The sequence below is a fragment of the Calonectris borealis genome, chromosome 2, assembly GCF_964195595.1.
Source record: "Calonectris borealis chromosome 2, bCalBor7.hap1.2, whole genome shotgun sequence".
Taxonomy (NCBI): domain Eukaryota; kingdom Metazoa; phylum Chordata; class Aves; order Procellariiformes; family Procellariidae; genus Calonectris; species Calonectris borealis.
The window spans coordinates 169,838,937-169,862,413 of NC_134313.1; the positions used below are offsets into that span (position 1 = coordinate 169,838,937).

At 44.6% G+C, this 23,477-nt stretch overlaps 1 protein-coding gene across 1 annotated transcript in view; it reads left to right on the forward strand.

The window, feature by feature from the left end:
* The window catches only part of PTH1R (parathyroid hormone 1 receptor), a 132,087-nt gene extending 109,970 nt beyond the window's left edge, over positions 1-22,117 (forward strand). The window contains exons 8-13 of the mRNA XM_075144379.1: positions 1,938-1,998; positions 3,862-3,928; positions 7,483-7,577; positions 9,517-9,658; positions 10,423-10,464; positions 11,486-22,117. Coding sequence (XP_075000480.1) covers positions 1,938-1,998; positions 3,862-3,928; positions 7,483-7,577; positions 9,517-9,658; positions 10,423-10,464; positions 11,486-11,848 — 770 coding nt within the window. The 3' untranslated portion in view covers positions 11,849-22,117. The remainder of the gene's footprint in view (positions 1-1,937; positions 1,999-3,861; positions 3,929-7,482; positions 7,578-9,516; positions 9,659-10,422; positions 10,465-11,485) is intronic.
* The last annotated feature ends 1,360 nt before the right edge of the window (positions 22,118-23,477 follow it).

Genomic DNA, 23,477 nt, shown 5'->3' on the forward strand with positions numbered 1-23,477 from the left:
GATGCAGAAAGACAAATGTAGCAATAAAACTGGTGCCAGGAATTTGCTTTGTGTGTTTTGCAGAAAATATCAAAGATCCTTTTCCTAAGCTTGCCTGAACGGAGTGAGGCAACAGTGCACAGGGCACAATAAATCCACACACAGGGATTTCTTAGGTATAATTATTTTCCTCTGTATATTTTACTGTTGCTAGAAACCTTGAACACAGCACAGGATTAGTATGAAAGGGAACAGTGTCTCTTCTGAAGTGCAGGACAGGCTAGAGGAGAACAAGTACGTGTCAAATGCATCTACACTTCTGAAACAATCCGTCTTTCAAACTTAGAGCTTCACAATAGCAGGTGAACATCCACCGTCACGCAGGCAGGCAGCAGGCACGTCAGCCTCTCAACATGGCCAGTTTCTCAGTTGATATAAACTGGAATATCACCAATGATATCAACAAAGTTATATGCACTTAAGCCTTTGACAGCTCAGCCAGTAGTTGGGAACATGCACGTATTTTTCATAGATAGGTGATTAACAGCGAGGAGGAAATAGATGGTGCTTGTTACAATAAATCATCACCTCCCCAAGCCCTCAGCTTCAACACGCTCACGGGTTCCCAGTGCAATAGGTTAAGTATTTTCTTTCCAATGCCAGCCATCGCAGGGGATTGTAAAGCAGGGTGCATTCCTTATAAATGTATCTTTGTAGGCAGCGCTGCTGCGCTGGTCCTGAGTGAGGCTCTGTGTTTAATTATTTATGCTTTCTTATATTACCGTGGCATTTAAAGGTTCCAACCAAGATAACGGCCCCGTTGTCCATGTGTGTATGAGACAGGCGTCCCTGCTCCACACCCCAGCTCAGGAAAGCGTCCGTGGTCAGGAAAGCCTTTAAGCACTCTAATGAGACTTAAGTGCATGCTGAAAGTTAAGCGTGTGCTCATGCATGCCGAGCCCCAATAAGCTTAGACTGTGAACAGCATATTTACAGTCATCGGTGATAAATGTCGCCTTTATTTATTTTTTAAAATTTTTTTTCACCTGAAAGGGGCTATTCTTCTTGAATTTGTGGAAGCTACTGTGGATTTGATTCTGCCTTTTAAGGGAAGCCAGTAGGGGACTCAGTTGTACAAATAAAGCAGAACTGGACCCTAAAAAAATAAATAGAAGATTGCATTTGGATATTGGTGATTCTTTTAGTTTTCACAGGGAAAAGATGATGCCCACTGTAACTGTGCTGAAAACAGGATGGTTCATTTGGGAGTGAACCTTTGGCTAGAGTATTTTGCAAGCGTTACCCTAAATTCCAACATTTATCTGCTTCACGCAGCACGTCTCACACTTAAAGAGCTTCTAATCCATCCAGCCCCGTGCTTGGAGATACGGTCTGAGCCTGACTCCAGACCCACCTTTCCTTGATGTCAGGGAAAGCTGTACTGCAGGAAATCCTTCTCTGCTTCAAACTGAATCAATTGGCTAGAGCAGGTATCGGTCACCCAGGTTCACGCACTACAGGTTATGTCTCTCTAAAGTAGTGCTAGAGGACAGGCACGGGAACTTGATGATTTATCCTGCCGAGTCCATGACCCATCTCAGGCCCAGACCTGAGCATCTCGCAAGCACGAACCAGGAGGTAGCTTAAGCCTGGACCACTCCTGGTCAGCAACTTGGCAAAGCAAGCTGCACCGTTTTGGAAGCCAGGAGAGTTTAGTAGGCTGGAGAAGTCCAGACCATGACATTTGTCTTCCAGAAAATGCTCCCTGCCACTGTTTAGTTTACCATTTGGACTACAGAAGGGATGTGAGACCAAGATCAGGCTTTCCTATTCCAAATCGTGCTTGAATATTTAAAAACTGCTTCTTCTACCTTCCTCTAGCCCACTCCACCTGGGCTTATGGTAACGGAGCCCTCCAGTCCCCCTACTCACCCCGTTGGACCTGTGTTTTTTTGCAGGACTCCCTGCTGTATTTGTTACAGCGTGGGCCAGCGTGAGAGCCACTCTAGCTGACACAGAGTAAGTCTCATCAGATTTTCTTTTCTCCCTTTTATGTATGATGCTTTTGTGGGGCTTTTGGCAATGGTGCCTTTGTGGGTGAATCGAAAGGAAAAAAAGAACCAGGCAAAGCCAGAAGTGATTTCTACTATGAAGTCAGCAAACTTTTTTTTTTTGGGGGGGGGGGGGGGGCAGGGAAGGGTAAGGTGGGTGCAACTTTCCCAGCTTTCCTTTCATTTTACAGAATTTGACAAATGTGGACACCTGCAGCTGTTATCCCTGGGGCTAAAGGGGACTGCTCAGAGCTAGGCAGGGACGGGACAGGGATCTTCAACATTCTGAAGGAATGGGAATAAAGTTGGGAGATAGCAGGTTCAGCACAGTCAAAGGAGGCGGTTTGGAGCTGATGAGGTGGTGAAGCTGTAACTCCTCACTGCAGGAGGTGTGGATGCCAGCATGTCCTCAGGTTTAAAAAGCATTTGTATGGATTCAAGGAAGATAAATTCCTCCAGATGTATTAAATACTCAGTAATGTTCTGGCTCAGGAAGCTGTCCTGAACTGCAGATTTTTGGAAGAATATTCTAGAAAAATATCACTACCTGCTTGCCTGTTCCACATTAAATATCATCTTCTGGCTAGGGTCAGAAACAAGATATTGGATCAGTTGCTTCTTTGGTCCTACACATGCACCCTCACGGCCTAATATTGTTACAGTATGCTGAATGAAGGATCCACAGCATCCAATCTTCAAACCCCAAAACAATCACATTTTCCCCCAATAATGCGCAGGCTTGACCACACAATGGGTTTCATCTGCCCACAATCTGCCAGCAAAAGTGTGGGGGTCCCCAGGCAACATTTCAAATGGCTTTGCCTGGGAGGAGACTGCTTTCCAAATGGGATTTCAGCCCCAGGCTTGGAAGGACGGAGTAGCACAGCTACTGGAGTGTGACGCATCTGCATTGGCACAGGCTCATCCTCGTAGAGCCTTTCAGTCAGCACTGGTGGTTTCTCTGCCCCTGCCTCTCGCTTTCCTTGAATAACTGCCTGGGCAGCATTTGGCCTGTGGAATGAAAACTGCAGCTGCCATGTGGGGACTGTCTGGCTCAGATAAAGAAAAGCCTGTGGCACTCCTCTCTCCGTGGTTGGAGAGAATTCAAACAGACTAATTAACACTGAGTGACCTTATTCAATGGCTGCTGGAAACGCCTGGGAGGAAACAGTGTTCAGCCCCTTCTTGGCAGATGGACGACTGTAGCCCAACACCTAGCCCAACATCCACGCCACCAACAATTTGCCCTTGCAGTCCTCACTTGGATAAGAGCTGAAGAAGAAAAGGAGATAAAGACTTTTGTGCGGCATGGCTGGGTCTTACTGCAAGAGCAGGGCTGAAGGAAACACAGGAACTGAATGTAGAACCACAGTATCGTCCCCAACACCGTGTCTTCAGACAGAACCTGTCCCCATGTAAACGGTTTATTCCAAGGGGTACTATTAGGCCATTTCAGCCTCTCTTGTTTCATGAGAGCTGGATTACTCTTAATATAGTTTTTTTCTGGTAAGAAGGTGAAGAAGAAGTGGAAAAGGGTGGGTTCCTGCCCAGAAGGGACAAGTCTTGATGACTGTGGAAAAAGCTGTTCCACCATCTGGAGAGCATAACTTTAAATGCATTTAGTAGTGGTTTCGGTTTCAAATAGTATAACAGCAGGAGAAGGGCTATTTCGAAGCCATGCTGACTGAAGGCAGGGTTAGAGCTAGGTTCTTCCACCGCACCAGGCTTTGGAGGAACCCATCCTTCCAGGGTGGATTTAGCCAACAAGACACTTGAGTCTGTTGCTCTTTGTAACCAATGATTTCCTGATGGGATGTCAATCTCTTCTCAGGTGTTGGGACTTGAGTGCTGGCAATTTAAAATGGATTATTCAGGTGCCCATCCTGGCAGCTATCGTGGTGAGTACCAGCTGATTGCAAGGGGTGGGAGGCAGTGCCTTTGGTCGCTGCAGGCTCAGTGGGAAGAGTTGTGCCAGGCTGCCCTGCTCTAATCACCCTGTTAACACAGCTCCTGGCTTAATAGTGTGGAGTCTCCATACATCCAGTTTAAGGACCTTATATTTGACCTGCCTGTAAGTTTGATAGCTGCATACGGCAGAGGGGTTTATGAGCAACTTCAAGTTTTGCTTAGGAGAGAAAAATGACACAGATGTAAGACCCTAAAATCATTAATAAAACAAATATTCAAGCCAATATTTCCAACCCATGTGATACTGGAAACCCTCAGGGTCATAACACATTCTCACCAGGCATCTCCAGTGGGAAGAACCGGAATTTGGGTTCCGTAGCTGGACCAAACCTTTTTCCCAGGCGTGCTTCGGTGTCATCAGATTGTTTCAGACTCGTCTTTCTGAACTGATAAAAGCTTGGGATACCTCAAAGGTGGGGATGAAAGTTAAACCAAACCACCTATGACGTGATGTTCATCACTGATGGAGGATTACTTCAGCCCCACCCAGGAGCCAGAGGGGACAGAAAGGATATAAGCGACATTATCCAGACACAGGACTGAGCTCTCACAAGCTGGAGAGTTCATTATAAGATGTGATTATCTGCGCAAGGGCAATTCTGTGGGTAGTTATGTGTTTGCTTGAGCAGGGTCCTACTTAGCTAGAGAACCTGCTTTCACAGGTTTCATGCATTACCCTCTTTCCTCCCTCTCTCCTTCTCTATGGTTCTCCATTACTCCATCTTCTGATGGTTAGATGAGTGCATGCAAAAGAGGTTGTCCACTCCCACGCATCCTAGTCCCCCTTTACATTCATCCACAAGTAGCTGAGTGGAGTCAGTAAGAATCTCTCTATAGTCTTCAGAGGGTTTTGCATCAAGCCCTATGTACTTCCTTCTGCCTCACAAATCAGGAGGCCTTGGAAGATGATCAGTGTGGGTGAGAAGAAAATCAGACCATCTGCACATAAACAGCAGGAAAGTTTCTGAGATGAATACGCTTATATGTGCAATTAGGTGAGCTGCTTTGGACTTGGGGGGCTTTTTTCTTCATCAGAATTTGCCACCTGGCTCTAGCAATTAGTTCTGCACCTTGGAAGAAATGAATCACCAAGCCCACATCATGGTCATTGGAAATGAAATAGTAGGATGGAGAAGAAAGTTCAGATAGTTCAACTAGATGAATGCCAGCAACTCCATTGCATTTAATTTAAAGCCCAATTAGCAGAGGAGAAAGATCTCAATTGAGGCTCGTCCTTGTAAAAATAATGTTTCTCCATGAGGCTCTGCTGTGCTTGTACCCTGGCTATTTGCAAATGCAGCTATTTATCATGCAAAAATATTCTGTGGGTTGTTTCTGTTTAATTTCTGTGGGTTCATATTGTTCACTTGGCTGCCTTTTCAATTCCCACACTGGCTGGTCATATGTTGCTGGACTAAGTTATGCATTTTCTGGATGTACTTGCAGAGAATTTGGAGGCTGAGGGGCTTAAAATCCCTCCATTCCGCTGCTAGCTTTGATGTTATTCAGTTGTCTGGATTTCTTTTAAAACTTAGCACATGTTTCAGGAAGTCAGAGGAGTTTCCCTCCTGACTGTGATAAGGTTGGACATCTTCCATTTAGCCGACAAATGCAGAACAAGGTCCCACTTTTGAGCCTTTGAAGCTAGAAAAACTCATATGAGAAACAAAGCCTGCCTTTTTTTTTCCGTTCAGATTGGTTTCCAATGAAAATGAATTATATGCCCCCAGGCTGTGTGCTTCTCTGCCTGTCGGTCTATCCATCCCTCCCTTATAACTTTTGTGCCAGTCAGTAAATTCCAACCAAATGTAACTAAGGGAATGGGGTTGCATGGATGTTAAATTCCCACAAACCTCATGACAACAGTCAAATAAGATACTGGAGAGAAATTCTACTAATGCCCCTTCAAGAGAAAGGGTGTAGTACAACTTTACCCCCTTTTTAACACAAAGGAGAGCTGTTCAAAATGAACTTGCACCTCGTTAAAGGAGAAGGAATCCAACCACAGAAGACAAAGCCATAGCAAACCAGGCCATGTTCGTTCAGCGGCTCAGGGAACTACTTGTTTTAACAGTGAGGATAATTAACCATTGGAACGACTTACCAATGGTTGTGGTAGGATCTCCGTCATGGAAACACTGAAATCCAGATCTGCTATAGCTCAAACAAAAATGAATACAAGGAGGTCTTATGGACTGTGTTTTGCAGGAGATCAAACTAGAGGTTCACAATGGTCCCTTCTGGCGTAAAACTATGAGCCTGTGTGTGGCATGGTAATTTGTTTCCTTGAAATGCTGCTCTACTGGCATCTAAGAAGTCAAATGACTGCTGCAAGCCTCCAGAGAAACCCATAGGCATCAGCGTTAGCCCAGCAACATGGATCTGCCCAGTGCAGACAGTTACACAACGGTTCTGCTTGTGGCCTTGCCATAGTCCCAAGAATGGGTTTGTCTGGGGCAACAGCAGGTATAATCCCAGCCCTAGCGAAACCAGTCTCTGAAGAGCTCCAAAAAGCTGAGAATCCCTCAGCCATCTCCCCATTTTTCATCTCTGTTAAGTGGCAGTGTACCCATGAGATGTTGCCGTTACCTTTTGTTGCATGGGTCACAATGAGCATCTTCCTGTAGGACTAGATTAGCTCGGCTGAGCACCTGGCCACAAGATAGGTTCACAGGTGTGGCTCCCTGCATGGGAGGTAGATATTACTTCCTTGCTGTCCTTATCTGGTCCGTCCTAAACACTTGTCCAGAGAGAGAGTTAGACATACAACAGTTTTACAGTTATATTGCCCTTCTGCATTCTTGATCTGTCTTCTCTACTTAGGTCTACCCTGTGTCTTCGTCATGGTGCGTTTTGCTTGCTCTTCTTTCCTTTTGCACATGGAAATATGGAAAGGCATCCTACTAATGCTTCTCTTAGCCTGAGGGGATCTTAATCTTGGCTGGGCTGCAAGAGCAAATACAACCTAATTTTGCTCTGCTCCCTAGACCTCGAACTAACTTTGAGAGGTTTATGAGGCCATGAAAATGACCCATATCACTTAGGGAGTTTTAAAAAAAGATGATGTGAAAAATACTGAGAGTTGTCTGTAGTCCATACCTCAAAATGCCTGGTAAGCACTGCCTTATATATTGATACCGTACCCAGTTACCAGGTGTCTGCTGGGCTGGCTAGCTCAGATGTAGGTGTTTCCATGTGAGACACCCACTCTTTGTCAGAGAAAGCCATTCCCTTCTCTCTCTCAACCGTTCAGGTTAAACACAGCTGATCAGATCCCACTAAACATTGGATCTTTCCTGGGGAGCTCATCCTTTCTATGGGACAAGCTCTCCCAGGAGGAGTTTCATACACAGCATGATCAGGTCACTGCCACAGCCCCTTGACTCATCTTGGGGGAAGCATTGACTAAACAACACTGTCATCGTCTGGATCTTTTTTAACAGTCATCCTTTCTCTGTCGTTTTTTTTCCCCCACCTCTTCCAGGTAAATTTTATTCTTTTTATCAATATTATCAGAGTCCTAGCAACCAAGCTACGAGAGACGAATGCAGGGAGGTGTGACTCAAGACAACAGTACAGGTGAGTCACATACCCTCTCCACTTTTTGGGAGATGTCAAAGTCCTTGTTTGACTATAGAGGGAGCCCAGGGTGACTAGTTCATGGTGTCTACACTGTAGACACCTAAAATAAGGTGAGAAGAATGTTGTCTTCCAAGTCTGGTAATGCAGAATGAATCAACAGCAATTTAAACATCTCCTAAACCTTTCAAATCCAACCTGGGGGACCTGCCCCATAGGTTAAAGAGAGGAATTCAGTCTCTTCAGCCAGTTTGGAAGTGACTGTGCTGGCCTTGAACCAAGAGCGCAAAAATAAAAGCATTGCTTATGCTGTTGAAGCCCTTAAAACTTGTACTAATTTATTTATTTCTATTTATTTCCCTCCTGTGCTTTGTAAAACTTGGTCTATTTGTTAAAACTGCCCTTCAGCGGGTGTTTCAATGCTTTTGCTGAAATGGAAAAAGATTCCTGACTCTTTGCTGGAAATCTGACGTTTCCTTGTTTGTTTTGTTTTCCTTTGTTCTGCCAGCTCTTCTCTTCTGACAATTTAGTATATTTGTAGCATGGTCAAAACTGGACAGAAAAAGCAGATTGCTGAGACACCTTGAGAGCTCCTGAGGCTTCCTATAATCTCCTGAGCTGGACTGACCAGCATGACACATGCAGAGGGGGGAGAGCAGCATGATTTGGGCTGCAAACCATGAGCTCATTGCTACCATTTCACTCTCCAAACACAGGACGTTTCATTTGAAGCAGAATGAGATTTGGCAGGAAAACACCTCTCCATTTTTCTTTGCTGCCCTGTCAGGGCTCTGATTTATCTGTTTGTTTATTTCTCCCTGGCTGAAGCTTGCTATTAATTATGGTTTGGATGGGGCCTTCTCCTTTTAATATGTTAAAATTCCCTCAGTGGTTTCCAGCTGCTGGACAGAGAAGGTACCAGGTCTTTCTGGTAGTGATGTCTGCCCTTCTCAATACTTGCCTGAACTTGGTGACTTGCTGTAACTCTTGGCAGAAGGTTTAATCCTTCAATTAACATCACTTCCAAGCAAGGCTGGTTCCCTCAGGAGCAAACCCAGCCAAGTACTTGGGGTTGTATTGTACCTGCCCCCAGTCTCCAACATAGGTCCTATGCTGAGACGGAGTTTCTTCTTTAAAAAGGGGCTTTCCATGTGACACTGCAGTCCGAAGCACCTCCTAAGAGTAAGCTCCTGCTTACCCCATAACACACCATCCTCTTCCCCTTGGTATCTAGAGTAATTCTGCTCCTAGATGCACTTCCCTCTCCACCAGCCCTGCTCATTGCTCAGGAGGCACTAACCCAGGGTGGACCTTCGTGTCTTGCCTCAATAAGCAGACAGAATCACAGAATCACCAAATGGTTGAGGTTGGAAGGAACCTCTGGAGGTCATCTAGTCCAACCCCCCCTGCTCAAGCAGTGTCAGCTACTGTAGGTTGTATAGGACCGTGTCCAGTCATTGTCATCTGAAGCAGAACCATCCTTTAGGGACAAGGGGACTTAGTGCTAGTCAGAGGCTGGGGGCTGGAAGCAGCAGTGCACATTTCTTTCTGGTCACCCTTCCACCCTCTTCTCATGATCCTGACCCAAAGCTGGGGATGGTCTGAGGCTGAAAAAGATGTCTTAGTGTCTTCATCTCCGGTACCTACAGCAGCATCACATGGGGACATGCATGTGGAGAGGGTTAGACTAGCACATCAAGACATGCTGGAGGATGGACTGGGTTGTGTCACATGCCATCAGAGAAGCAACAGTTTGAAACTGCAGGTGGACACAGTACCTGTGTAAATGTAAGATATCCAAGCCTAGCCAAGGGGACGTGTGAGCAAAAACGAAATTACACACGACTTGTGCCCAAGGTACGAGATGGACGAGCTGGGCTGGGAGGTTCACTCCATCCACTGATTTCCTCTGTGTCTTTCTCTTTCCTTATTGCTACAGGAAGCTGCTGAAATCTACCCTCGTCCTTATGCCTCTGTTTGGCGTTCACTATATTGTTTTCATGGCTATGCCATACACAGACGTGTCAGGGATTCTTTGGCAAGTTCAAATGCACTATGAAATGCTGTTCAACTCTTTCCAGGTATTGTAACTGTTAAACTATGGCAAATGATGAGAATTTCAATGGGGAGAGGAAGGAAATGAGAGTGCAAGGTTGTCTTTGGAGGCAGGGCTGTTTTACAATATACCAGATTTCATTCACAAGGTGATTTGACAGTATTTTAGCATCAAGTATGTTTTGTATTTGCAAAACACAACGTATAAAGGCTCGGTGTGTCCAACAAAAAAATGTTCCTGCTGAAAGATAACTTGCCTCACAAAATAGACCCCTTAAGATCCAGGTTAGACGTAAGCTGGTAGAGATCCACAGAGACTATTTTTTCACATCAGCTTCCAATTTGCTTGTCCCAAGCTGTCTTTCGGTCCTGTGAATGGATTCCTCAGTTCTAGGTTTGGGCAAAAGGCAGGTTCAGTTACTGGTCATTTATCTAATATGTACATAAACACCTCCAGTGAGGGAGATCCCACCACCCTCCCAAGCACCCATCACCATCTCAGAAACTTTGCAAAAGATCTGGGGGTGAAAATAGACCTGTTAGCTAAACCATGACCCAGAGGGCTTATATAGTCTACTTACTTTGCCCATAGTCTGCAGGGAAATGGCTGTATTTATCTGTCTCTCACACGTTACTGAACAATGCAAGGTTTCTTACGCATATTATATGCAGCATATTATGAATGTCATTGATTTCGGAGGAACACAGGGACGCTGAGCAGCACCAGCAGGAAAGCGATAGTCACACATCACAAGATTAACATTAATATGTTGTTTCTTCTTCCTTCTAGGGATTTTTTGTTGCCATCATATACTGTTTTTGCAATGGAGAGGTAAGCGACCAGCTTCTTAATTATTTCCCTCTTTTGTTAGGTTAATTCCACACACAGATGGTAAAGTGGGTGCATATCAGCATATCCCCACTTATTCCTGAGACGCAATCCTGTTTTGCACTCAGTGGAAGACCTGTCAGTCCACATCATAGAAAGTTCATACCCTCGGTTTTGGTCACGTAAGACATCCAGGTCAATATGTCACCAACAAATGAGCTACTGGAAGGAGCTAATGGAGAAAAAAACGTGGTTTTTCTTTTCTCAGCACAAGTGCTGTTTAGTGCTGCTTAATTTCAGATCTGTGGCAGGACTAAAGTGGATTGATAAAGTAGCTGCCTAACCAGCAAGTTCTTTTGATTGTCCAGACTTTTTTGACCTTTTTTTCTATTTCCAGAGTGATATGCTCTAATGTCTTTGTTTCCATTAATTCCCTCTATGGCTGCAAGCTAAGAAACTAGATGGTCAGTGAATGCACACCAGGAAAAGAACAGAGCTACTTTCATGGCCCAGCATAAGGCTGGTTTGGCCTAAGTTTATGGACTTTAAGGGGAAATGCAACTACAGATATGCTGCTTATGTTCTACAGCAGAAGATGAAATCCATAGCATAAGGGGAATTGATCTCATCCTGCTTTTAGCCATCTAAAAGTGGGACACTCAGTCAGCTAACTCCTTTCTAGAGGAAGTTTCTAGAAACTCAGGCACCTCCAAAGGTGGTTCATCCTGCTTATACTTGACGCTCATGGTACACTGAGATGTCTCACTCCTGGGTGTGCTGCTCACTCTCCCTTAACCCTGGGAGAGTTAGCCCATATTTTCACTTAGATGTTTTCAGGCATTCAAGCTTCCCAGTGTCAAATACTTCATTTCAAAAGGGCAGATTTAATGTGAATTTACTGTTTCTTCCAATTTCACACTCCAGAGAGTTCCTCACCATTCTGTCTGTGGATTCTACCTCCTTCTGATGACTCTCTGCCCCTCACTTCTCCCACTCATCCTTTTTTCCCTCCCTTGTCTCTCAGGTCCAAGCAGAAATAAAGAAGTCATGGAGCAGGTGGACATTAGCACTTGACTTTAAAAGGAAAGCACGAAGTGGGAGCACAACCTACAGTTATGGACCAATGGTTTCCCACACCAGCATCACAAATGTAGCCACAAGAGGGGCACTTGCCCTCCATCTCAATACGAGACTTATACCAGGGACCCTCAATGGACACCGGAATTTGCCAGGTTATGTAAAAAATGGCTCCATTTCTGAAAACTCCATGCCTTCTTCTGGACCAGAGCAGTACAACAAAGATGAGGAGTACCTGAATGGCTCTGGGCTTTACGATGGAGACAGACCCACAGTACTCGTTGAAGAAGAAAGAGAGACAGTGATGTAAAGAAAGGAAGAGAAAAAAGAAGCAAAAGGATGAAAAAGGTTCCTGGAGAGCATTTAGTGGGCAAAAGAACATCAGGCCACGCATCGGATGCCAAGGGTTTCCATACAGTTTCTCTGTTCTGTGGAACGAGAGGTTAAGTTATATGGGAAAAAAAAGTGAGCCACCAATGTGGCCAGCTGTCGATCACATACATATACTCAGTGATCTAAGTCTCCCTGGTGTTAACGGAGGCAGGGCTATCCAGACCCGCGGGCCTTGCTACCTGCTGAACAACAGAGATACTGAGAGTTCGCGAGGGAGGGTTGCAAAGCAGCATGTGGTCCTTGGACCTCTTGGAGAGCGTGGGCAGCCAAGGAGGACGGGAGTCTCACCCAGTAAAGCAAGAGTCTTGCGGGCAGTGTACAGTGCCATCTTCTTGCAAGGGTACAAGCCACCCTGGGCATCAGCGTCTTCAGTTTGGTTCGCTCTTTCCCTGTCAAGTCTGCCTGGTAACACACACAACACTGATCAAGACCCCTTGGGGGTCATAGCTGCCCGGTCTTGCAGAGAAGCACTCAACATGGACAGCTCGGTACCACCAGTCACATGTTCTTCCCATGGGCAACCTCACTCCTTGGCAAAATGCTCCTCTGGGTGGGCAGGGTTAACAGCTCATGGTTGCTGGATGCAGGCAGAAAACTCTGTTCTCCTTTCCCTGACCTGAGTCCCAGTAGCAAGCCAGAAACCAGTGCAATTTTAGGATGGAAAATGTGGTTATCAGAATGTGCGACATTTTTATTCTTCCAGATGCAGCAGTGGAGAGGGGCCCACCACGTGGGTTGAGGCAGGTGGGGGATTTGCAGATCTTGGGTAGGTGTGCCTGTGCGTGTGTGTGGCTAAAATCAGTTCAGAGGGTGGCTAACACACCCTCCCTTTTTGTGGATGCTCACGGAAACAGGCTTCAGCCATTTTTTAAACTTTTCAATTGCTTCTCATTCTCCTCTCTGCATTTCCTGCTTTTCACTCATCCAAAACCTCATGAGGAGAAAGACTCCTCCAACAGTCTGCCCGTATCACCCAGAAGCACAAGCTGCTGGATACAGACAAACCTACCTTCATAAGATCTGAGGCAAAATTTGCTGGATAAAAGCACAGGGATTGCTCGTGGATGGTCTCCCTCTGAACATCTTCTGAACTTTCCTATTCTTTGTGGTTTGGTCACACACACACACAGGCACATCGGGTCAGACTCTTAGCTGGTGTAAATAAGCATAACTTCAACCAAAGTCATTGAGTTTGCCTAGAGATGCTCAGATGAGGAAATGTTATCGTGTTGTCTCCGAAGGGAAGAGCACAAGGAAACGCCTCCTTCCTGCAGGAGAGAGAGACCAGGGAGATTTTGTCACTGTGCAGAGTTTTCCTTGCTGGTGGTTTTTGCAAGGTGTGCCAAAAGGTCATTTTCTGACACACCTCGTGTCTTCAGCAGCGACGACGAGGTACCATCCTTGTTGGCCAACAGTGCACTGTGCTGGGGTCTTTTCACACCAGCTGAGCGTCCAGAGAAGGGTCTCTGCCAGTTTCCAAACACAATTCAGAAGTGCCTGAAAGTGGGAAATTAGGAACAGTGACCAAACCTCCTATCAGAGCACGTGCTTCCCCAGAGGAAGGACTCTGGCTGAGCCAGCCTGGACCCTCTCTTCAGCCCCTGTCATAATATCACTGTTCCCTTGCTGTAGTCTAGGAGTTGGCTCCTCATGGTGCTTTTTTTTTCTTATTTCTTTTTTCCCTTCTTGGCAAGATTCTAGTACCTGAAGCATTTTGACCTCACCTGGCTCTTACTCAAATGGAATAAGAAAGAGGTATTGGGCAAGTTTGCAGAAGTCCTTTAGGATGCAGGTGGAGCCAATGGGATAATCTACTCTCTATCCTGATCCTTTAGATACAGCTGCTGGATCACATCAACCAGGACTTCTGAGACGCATCCATCACTGCAATCAGCTGGTCTTCTGAGGGCAAATTAAGGACTAACTTCCCCAAAACTCTGAAGGAGGTCAGAAAGAGCAGTTGGGATCTTGACTCTGTGTCCCACATCTTCTTTAAACAACCTCTCAGGTTAGCACCTGATCCAAAGCTTAGTGAAGTCAAGGGAAAAACCTTCTCCCCTCAACATCTCTGAGTTTTGGATTCAGACCTGGTAGGGGAGGTGGTGGCTGAGAGGCAGATCTCTGTCAGGCACTGAAGCACCTCTCCACCAGTTGCAGTCACACATGAGCAGGTCTTTAAAAGCCCATATTTATTTGTGTTGTTCTTTTTTGGTTTTATGTCATTAGAATAAGTCAAAATTCATCATAACAATTTACCACCAAATGGCAGCTATTGAAATGTCAGGTTTTCAAAGAATAATCTTTTTTCATGCTCTCTTATTATTGTTGTTGTTATTCATACAACAATACTAACAATGGTATTACAGAGAAGTTAAGCAATCTTGCAAGAGAAGGCAACTCTAGTGAAAGTTTGGCATGGAGAGCTAACCAGCTCTGCAGAAATCTGGGTCAGCCCAGCTACACTCACTGCTCGTCTTCTCCTCGCAGATGCTGGTATGGCTTCTGGAGGCAATCAAAGGGGGCAGAATTGATTAACAGTCGGCTGTCAGAGTGTGTACAGCTGCGTTATTTAGCATCCCATATGGCTGAACCGCCGATGAGAGAGAAGAACACTGAATATGCTGGCTCTGGCTTTCCACCCTTCTAGAAGTGCGTTGTGCTTAAATCCTGCCAAGTAGATCCAATGACCCTCCTGATTTTCTCGCTCAAAGAAATTTCTTAGTACCATTTCACTGCTGGAACAAAGCAAAAAAAAAAAGACCAAAAAAAACCCACCAGTGACTCACTATTTGTTTGTGTTTGTTACTGAGAACTCAGGATTAATAACATGTTTGACAATCACTTAGCAAAGTTCAAGGAATTAGCAAAAGCCATAAAATTATTTATAAACAAATACAACACCCCTCATAAAATGCAGCCCTCACTGAAATTAATTCATCACTAGATTATTTAGACTAAATGTGTAAAAACTGTTGTTAAACATAGATAAAAATTACATGCACAAAGGATGTACAGGGGAAGAAATCTTTTCTTAATCCTTTCAATTACAAACCATATATAATAGATGGGTTTTTTCTGGGTGTTCGTGTACATGAACAATATTCATGCAAAAATTGGGAAAATGCTGATACCAAAAGAGGGCAATAACTCTGCCATGAAGGCACAGCAGACTGTATGTTTGTCAAAGCTGTTCCCCTCTTTCCTGGGCTGATCACAAATTCTTGATCGAGTGTATAGGCCATGATCTATTAGCTAGAGATCCAAAGATATCCTCTACTGATTTTAGGAAGGAAGGGGTCAGACCTTCTAGAAACAGAGAAGGAACCACAATTTGTGGTTGGAATTGCGCTGGGAGGGCAAGGACAGTGGTCCTGCTGGAGCTTGGCCAAAGCCTCTAGCTTCATAGTGGGGTCACCTTTGCTTTCTCCATCACCAGGAGATGCGGGCATTTCTCAAGGACAGTTTATCCCCATCCAAAGGTCTGAGTCCACCTGACAGTTCCTCTCCTGTCTGATTTACTAGTGCAGACATAGCCCTGAAGGCCACAGAAATGTGGTGAGGTGAGGACGCATTTGTCTGTGATTCATCTAGCAACCACTGCAAACCCTGCAGGCAGGACAGGGTTTGTGCCCAACCTGCTTCAGGTCCAACATGGGATGGTGGAACAGACTGCTTTGGAGTCGGTGTGCAGCAAACACACAGGCAAAGAGACTTTCTCAAATTCACTTCTAGCAGGAGGCAAAGGTCCAAAGGAGCTGGTTGCCGGTATTTTTCTAGTTTTCCCTCCTCCATGGTGTCAGCTTTGTGCCTCTTTTCTTCCCATCCTGTAAAGCAGCTGGCAACACTCAGGAGTCCTATAGACCCTCTCACTTCCCTAAGCCTGCTGGGCTGGCACAGGCCAAGCTGTGCAGTGCAATATCCCAGCTGACTGGCTTACATTGGGAGGAATCTCCTTGCCCACCTTTTGGATGGGTGTCTTCTTCTCCAGTGCCACAGAGATGCTGGGCTTGGGCAGGGAATCTCACCCCCTGGCAGGTTCATCTCATGATGCCAACCCAACACCTCTTCCGTTTCCATCCACAGCACCACGGTCTACTTTTCCTTGTGAGTCTTTCCTACTTGATCTACCTCTTTTCTGGATGGACACAGAGCTGTTAAGTGTTCCTCAGCCTTGTGTTTCTTAAGGATGACTTTTGGCAGCAGCCTTGTCATTTCTGCTTTGCCTGGATATGTGCAGATGAGTGTTTTTACACCTTCTATATACTGCTTGGTCTTGGTTCAGATGAGATCATGTCTTGTCCTATTCCTCACCATTCCTCAACTCTGCTTCTTCTTGTCTGATACATATTAGAGCCAAATCACTTCACAAAGATCTCCCAAAATTGAACTCTTCAGCCAGGGATTGCCTTCATTTATCTCTTTATGGGCATCTGGCTGAAAATCGTAGAACATCCACAGTGCTGATAAGAATTTTCTATTTTTTAAACTGTGAAAATACATTAAGACAGAAGGTCTCAAATTTTTATTCCTGTTTATTGTTTTGCAAACTCAATAGCTGGCTTAAAAGTTTTTAAATTTTAGGTTCTGATGTTTCAAAAAGTTAAGAAACCTCATTTATAGGTTGGGTGCTCTTGCTTTTTCACTGTCTGATTTTTCTGCACACCTTCCACCTAGAAAGCTTCAAGCAGAATTACTGATGATGAGGAGAGTTATCAGTATATCCCTTAACTCATCTGAATCTCTCGCTATGGTCAATGACTCTTTCACCTGAGATAGGACTGCATGAAATGAGAGAAAGCACTTTAAGAGTTGACCTTTAAGGGAGAGGTTGTATGAACCTGTGAAGTCTTCTAATGCGCAACATTGCTTCTTATTGGTGTCTGTGCCCATGAGTTTGCTGAAAACCAATCTGTGCCTTGTCATGGAAAGTTATGCAGCAGTAATGTGGTTCACATCCTCTCCTTCTGTCCTTATCTGAATTTTATGACAATTTAGCTGTAACAGGAAGCAAATGGAAAAAAAAATCTGGGGTAGTATTTTCCAAACTCGGGAGTAACGGCTCCTCAACTGTATACCCTATGTCACAAATTGGCATTGCACTGATAGCTGCAAGTTGTAAACTGCTCAGCAGGCGAGGAAGCTTTGTTTTAAGGCCACGGGCAGGTTAACTTAGGTCTTCACTGTGCCACTTCCCTGCTGACAGCACCTGCTAGGGAAGAAATCATGTTGCACCTTCAGGCAGGTCTAGGAAAATTGGCTTTTTTCAACAAGCTTCATGCTGGAACAGGTTTGCTGATTGATTTTTTGTTAGTATTATTTTTACTGCTATTGCTGATGGGCTGCCATGTTCTGCAGAATAAACAGAGGACATATATGATACCCCTGGCCAGCTACAGAGCTTTTCAAGCATCCAGTGCGATTCTCCAGACACAGTAGATTTTATATCCCATTCCTCTAGGGTGTCTTGAAATGAGAAAAATATTAAATTGTAAAGGAAATGAGTTTATGAAAGACCCTATAAATAAATTTCCATCATGATTGGCCATGGCTGTCTGGATTTGCCTGGAAAACATAATAGTTCATAAATTGTATACGTAAAATAAAGAACACGTCCATCTCTGTAGACGTTCATTGGAAGGCAGTTCTCCTGTTTTTGCCCATGGAAGTGAAAGTTGAACCTGCCGGACAGCAAATACTGTTGGCCCAAAGGTACGTTTTGTTTTGAGGCAGCAAATCCTGCCGTCTGTAGAAAAATTATTGGGCTTATCCTGTTCCACCCAAACTATTTTTGTGGCCTCTCATAAAATCAAAACTCAAGTTTAGCTCTTAGCTAAAGGTGGGAGAGCAAACGAAAGCAGAGGTGAATTGTTGTAAAGACACATAATTAACTGAACAATATTAAAACATAACTCCACCACTTTGATTAAAAAACAAAAATAACCTGGGAAAGGCAGATTGAATTTGCTTTCATTCAGAAAAAAGACAAAAGGTATAAGAAGAACAAAAAATGCAGGTTGGCATTTCTTTTTTTTTTCCCCCCAATAATACTCAGTTGACCAGAAAGTTTGAGCCAGAAATGTGGTCTCTTTGGTGTTTCCATGTCCTCCTTGGCCTCTTTATAGGAAATATTCCACAGGCCATTGTGAATGAGTTGGGATGGAGACAGATGCATGGACATGCGATTCAGAACCTACCTTTGCCTATGACCAGCTGCTGATCATTTAAAGCTCAGAGACATCAAGTAATCTTGTGCTGAAACAGAAATATTGCTAATGTGCTTCATTTAGTGGTTAACACCAATTTGCTGTCTATATATCAAGCCTTATAATAGGCAAAGGGTCTCCTAATCGGTGCTAATGAACATCTTCACTGGCTGCTCTTTGGTCTGTGGGAGGTTTTGGAGATTTTAGAGTAGGTATCTTCTACTGAGAGTCCAGCAGTTGAAGCTGGGACAGAGACGTGATCTTTTGGCAGTGCTAGCAGAGTCCCATGTACCTGCTTCCCCTGTAGCATTAGGCTGATGGTGAACCATCAACTGTTTTGGATCTTTGAGGCTACTTGTCCCTAGTGGGTAAAGAAGCCCACAAAAAGGACACCAGCAGGGTGGACACCCCTACCCGCTATATCGATCCCAAATTCAGATTGGTTGGAGTTCTTCTCTATACTTAACTTCTTTTTTCCAAACTGGCCCTACAAAACAACCCCCAAAAACTTATTTAAAGAACTTGGTTAAGCATTTCATTTTCCATTTGAACTGGATACAAATTCAGGCTCGAAGCCAATCTCAACTCTCAGTTTCAAAACCAATCCAGAGCATCAGGATGGGAACATGATTTGCTCAGATCACCGGCACAGTGCCCTAGTCTCGCCGTACCCATCACACCCGGTTCAGAGCACAGGTACCCTGGCAGAGGTGGAAGGTCGCTCCATCAAAATAGTCTTTTGTTCTTGGTGAATTTATAAGAAAAGGGCATAGAGAGCAAGAAAAAGACTCGCTGTCTTTACACCACACTTAAGAAGGATTATAAACAATAAAATAGTAATTATAAGTTATCCTTTGTTTATTTCATCAGGTTCTGTTGAGTGCTCTGATGGGGTCTGTGCCGTGTCTGGCTTTCTGGCTTCTCCCGAGCGGACAGAGTTCTCTGTGGTGGACAGAATAGCGATAATGAGCCGACAGAGTCATTCAAAGTTGTTCTCTAGGGCAGGACAGTTAGAAACAGACCTGATGTTGATTTTATATTCCTTGGCAGAAGGCAGGAGCTACTCCACTGAAGTTAATCAAGTTAACTTGGTTTAATGCCAAGGCAAAACAGATCTGAATCTAGACCACAGTTCAGGACTCATGTACAATTTGCATAATGGAATTAAAATAAAGCTTCCAACTCTAGCTACAGAAATACTCTGCTGAGAATTAGAGACCAGGCTTCCTGTTTGGGATTAAATAAAAGGACACCCAAGGAATCAGCTGTCACATAAAACAATCCCATTTTATCTGTTCCTGTCCAGTTTAACCTGTTCTCCCCCCTGCCATACACTGTGGTCACTTAGCCACACTCAGCTGTTTCAATTGGTAGGGATTTTTCTTAGCCCCTTCTTTCTTTTCTTTTCTATCCTACTTGCATGTGAACTCAGATCCTCCAAGTTTTCATGCTGTCTTCCAGGTTTAAGTTAGCCCCACAGTATACAAAGTTCAAGATAATATCAACATTTTGCCAGGACTTGGGAGGCAAGTGGGGAAAAGAATGTCACAGGGGAGCATTAAAAGAAATATTAAATAAGGTTCCTCTGAAACCTTTCCCACGGACCAGGGAAAGGTCTGCAAACCTTGGCACAGCATTTCATCCTCCAACTGAACTCGCTCATGTTTTGCTCATAGAAGATCTTGAGCCATTGACTATGACCTGCAAAGCTCACCCAATGTCTTTTCACTGTCTTCAGAGGGCTTGAGGTTAGAGCTGGTACACTGCTCTTAAATATTCTTGTTTAATTTAAGTTTAATATTCTGATCTGCTCATGTGGTTTTGTATCCTTCTCTAGGTTGGTACATTAGTGCTGCTTCGGGGCACACCTGCAGAACTGTCCCTTGCACTGCCTTTGCATCTGTGGCATGTAGTAATTACTGCACCCACCTGGGGCCATCTCCTCTCTGACCATGTCTCTTGATGGCATTCAGTACTGATGGGCAGCGAAGCTGCTCCGTAAGGGAGCTGAAGGCAGCGTTTACAAGAACAGAGTGCAACAAGTTTTGTCCTAATTCAGAACGGATTTGCAAGACTCCAGCAAGGCAGGGCAGGGCTGGAAATCAGCTCAGAGTCTGGCAGGGGCCAGGAACAAAAGAAAAAGTTATGGAAGAGCTGCCCCTGATGATCATAAGTAATTAGGAAGTCTTATAAATCTGGCTTCTTTTCAGGCAGACCTCCCTAACCAGCACAGATCTGACGGAGGGAGACTCTATTGCACAATTACGCTCTCTCCTAAACCAGGGATGTCTTGAGGGAGCAAATGGGGGGCGTGTAACAAAGTCAGTACAACTTTCTCTTCTTCTTCATCCTCACAGCCACTTTTCCCTCTTTTTTCACCTGAAAAAAAGGGTACATTAGAACAACCTCAACATGAGAACCTGGAATTCAGACCCATTTCTCCTGGGTCCCACAGAGTAACTTCTCCCTCTGACCGTAGCAATTGTTTTCCTGGCACATTAACTAAGGAATTTGATGGTATTTGATTATCTTCATCAGACTGAGGGTTAATGATTCTGGGCTAGCAATGTGGTGTGCAACAACACAGATGTGTTGGCATCAATTTGGGATGAAATCCTGACCCCATGAAAATCGACACCAAAATGTCTGTTGATTTCCATGCGGTGGGTTCCACCATAAATTCTGAAGAGGAAAAGAAAAAATAAATTACCTCCCCTGTTCCCAAAACCTTACTTGCCACCCATATTTCAGGATGTCTTTTTGCTTTAGATCAATAGCACTACAAGACCAGAAAGCAGACATCAAGAGGTAGAAGATGGTCTGAGTGGCAGTCTTCTCTCCTGAAATGCTTCACGAGTGACAACATTAGGCTTTTGTATTGGTATCAGGTTCTACATGTGGGGATTTAGGATGTGGTAGATATTTGGCCAGAAAAAGGCATGGGATTAAAATGTTTGAGATAGATGGGATTAGTGTGCACTGGGTTTCCAAAATGCCTGGACCTACATCCTCTGAAATAGAGATACAATATCCACTTGAAAGACTGCTTAAAACAAGCTTAAATGAAGGGTGTTCTCCAACCAGGCAGACCTCAGGTGCCTAAAACAGGAGACAAAACAATGACTTCACCAGAGAAGCAGCATCTATTTAAACCAGAGCATTACGACAAGCATGAGCCCTTCTAAATACAGAGCTGGGTGCTTCTTGCCAGGCCAAGCTTTTACCTTTTTTATTTGTCTCTAAATTAATCATTCTTCCTTGAGAGCTGCAGGGAAGGATGAACAAGAAGCCATTTGTTGTTAAAGGTGAAGTGTTTTAAAGAACAATTTGTATGAGGTAGAGCTGGTGGGAGAGGAAAGTCGGTTGGTGGCAGAAGATGAAGGACAGGCATAGCCAAGCACCATCACCCAAACCCATCCCCTCGGCCCATCCCTGTGTTCAGAAACATTATGTCGATCTCTTGCCATCTGCATGAGCTGGGGCATGCAGGAAGAGACAGACCTGCTGCTAAAACTCATTGCTTCGTCTCAGCAACTTCAGGGTGACCCAGACATGGTGGTCACCAGAAGTGATGGGGTCTGGGCATTAGAAAAAGGACTCAGCCATTCCCAGCCATCTGCCAGGCTCTGCCCGGGGAGTCTATTTTCAAGATGTTGGCTCCTTTTTTCTAGCCTGAGCAGAAGGGAAAGGAGCTGGGGGGTGTTCTTTCCCCTCCAACATGAGCGCTTTCACTGAAGTGGTTTTTAAGACCTTGTTTCACTTCAGAAGAGCGATGAAAGTGAAAAACTAAAGGACTAAACTGTGATTTCTTTCTATGTGTTACGGGGACATTGCCTTGTGTGTGTCGTCAGGCAGGTATTTGGTTTACATTCCTCCACTTCTGCTTTCTGTATGGACCAAAGTAACAAGCGGAAAATGACAAACCACAGGTGTATGTAAAAGGGAATTAAAATAAAAAGAAACCTTTATTGATTCTCATGAAATATTCTTCTGTGTCTTTTCCTGCCTATAGGACTCAGAGCTTCAAAAATCCTTCAGGGGCACACTTAGATGGACGTGGGTTAGGTATTCCTCTGGGTTCATGAGGAAGGATCTCCATGAGCTCCTCCACTTCATTAAGGATACAGAAAGATGGGAGTGAGCTCTGTCTCTGGAAACCCTTTGGGAAGACCTTGCACTGGGTGGCTTAAATACTCACTTAAGCTTGTGGTTTTCAGGAGCACTAGGAACAAACCTGGTCAGCTCGCATCCATGCTTCTTGCTGGGCAGCAGCTTCTGGACACATGTTAATTCAACTGCTACCAACCTTCTCCTTATGCATGGTTTAGCTCTAACAGCTTCTAAATAAGAAAGCTGATTTACTGAAGCTGAAATTTAAGGCTTTTTCTCCCAGAGTTTAGTCATGGCATTTCTTTTGATGCAAGAGTGTGCTTTGCACAGGAGGAAGAATTGGGCAAAAGCGCTCCTTGTCCCAACGTTTAGCACATCGCATACACTCTGTGGGTTGTGTACCACCACTCCAGCAGCAGTCACATTCCAGAAATATTTTCAGGAAAACCAGCCAATGACTACAGGTGGAAACAGGGAGTAAAAATTTTCTGCTCTTTTAAATGGATAAACTTTGAATGATTGGCCTGGTTTCAAAAAACACTCAGGCCCCAGCAGCAAGGAGTGGGAACACTGCTGACCAAAGGCAGTTGCACAAACACTTGCTCTAGATGGAGCTCTGCGGGTCTTGATTGAGAATGAGATGGGCTACTGTATAGATTGTCTTGATCCCATTCACTGACTTCAATATCCACATCAGATAACATCCAGGAGAGAGAACAACCACATTGCAGAAGGTGTTCACCCTTACAGAGCTCCTCAGACTTATCCCAGGGGGGTGTCTACAATGCCACTTCGGTGTGATGCAGGAGTAGGTCTGACTCCCATCCCATTCCCATTGTTTACACACAAGCAAGCTTTGCTCACAGAGTCTAACCTGAACACTGGATCTTGCTAGAGATAGGCCAGATATTGTCCAAATCTTTGCTTTCTCAAGGCTTTCTTTCACCTAAATGGAGAGGAACAGGACAGAGGACACTGGAGCCCATCCACCTCCAGGTGTCCTGGCCTCAAATCTTCCCAAGCACAACATGGATGACTTCAGACCCAATACAAGCTGGTAAATGACCAACCATGTGGATAACAGTTGCTTGAGTGATGCAGTTCAGTAAGTCTGACCCTTCCCCTCATCTCACATTAAGACTGAGTGTTTCCCCACATCATTTGCATTAACTTTCACTGGAGTAGAAGGGTGCATGGCATCTCTCTGGCTGTGGCCCTAAACATCAGCTGGAG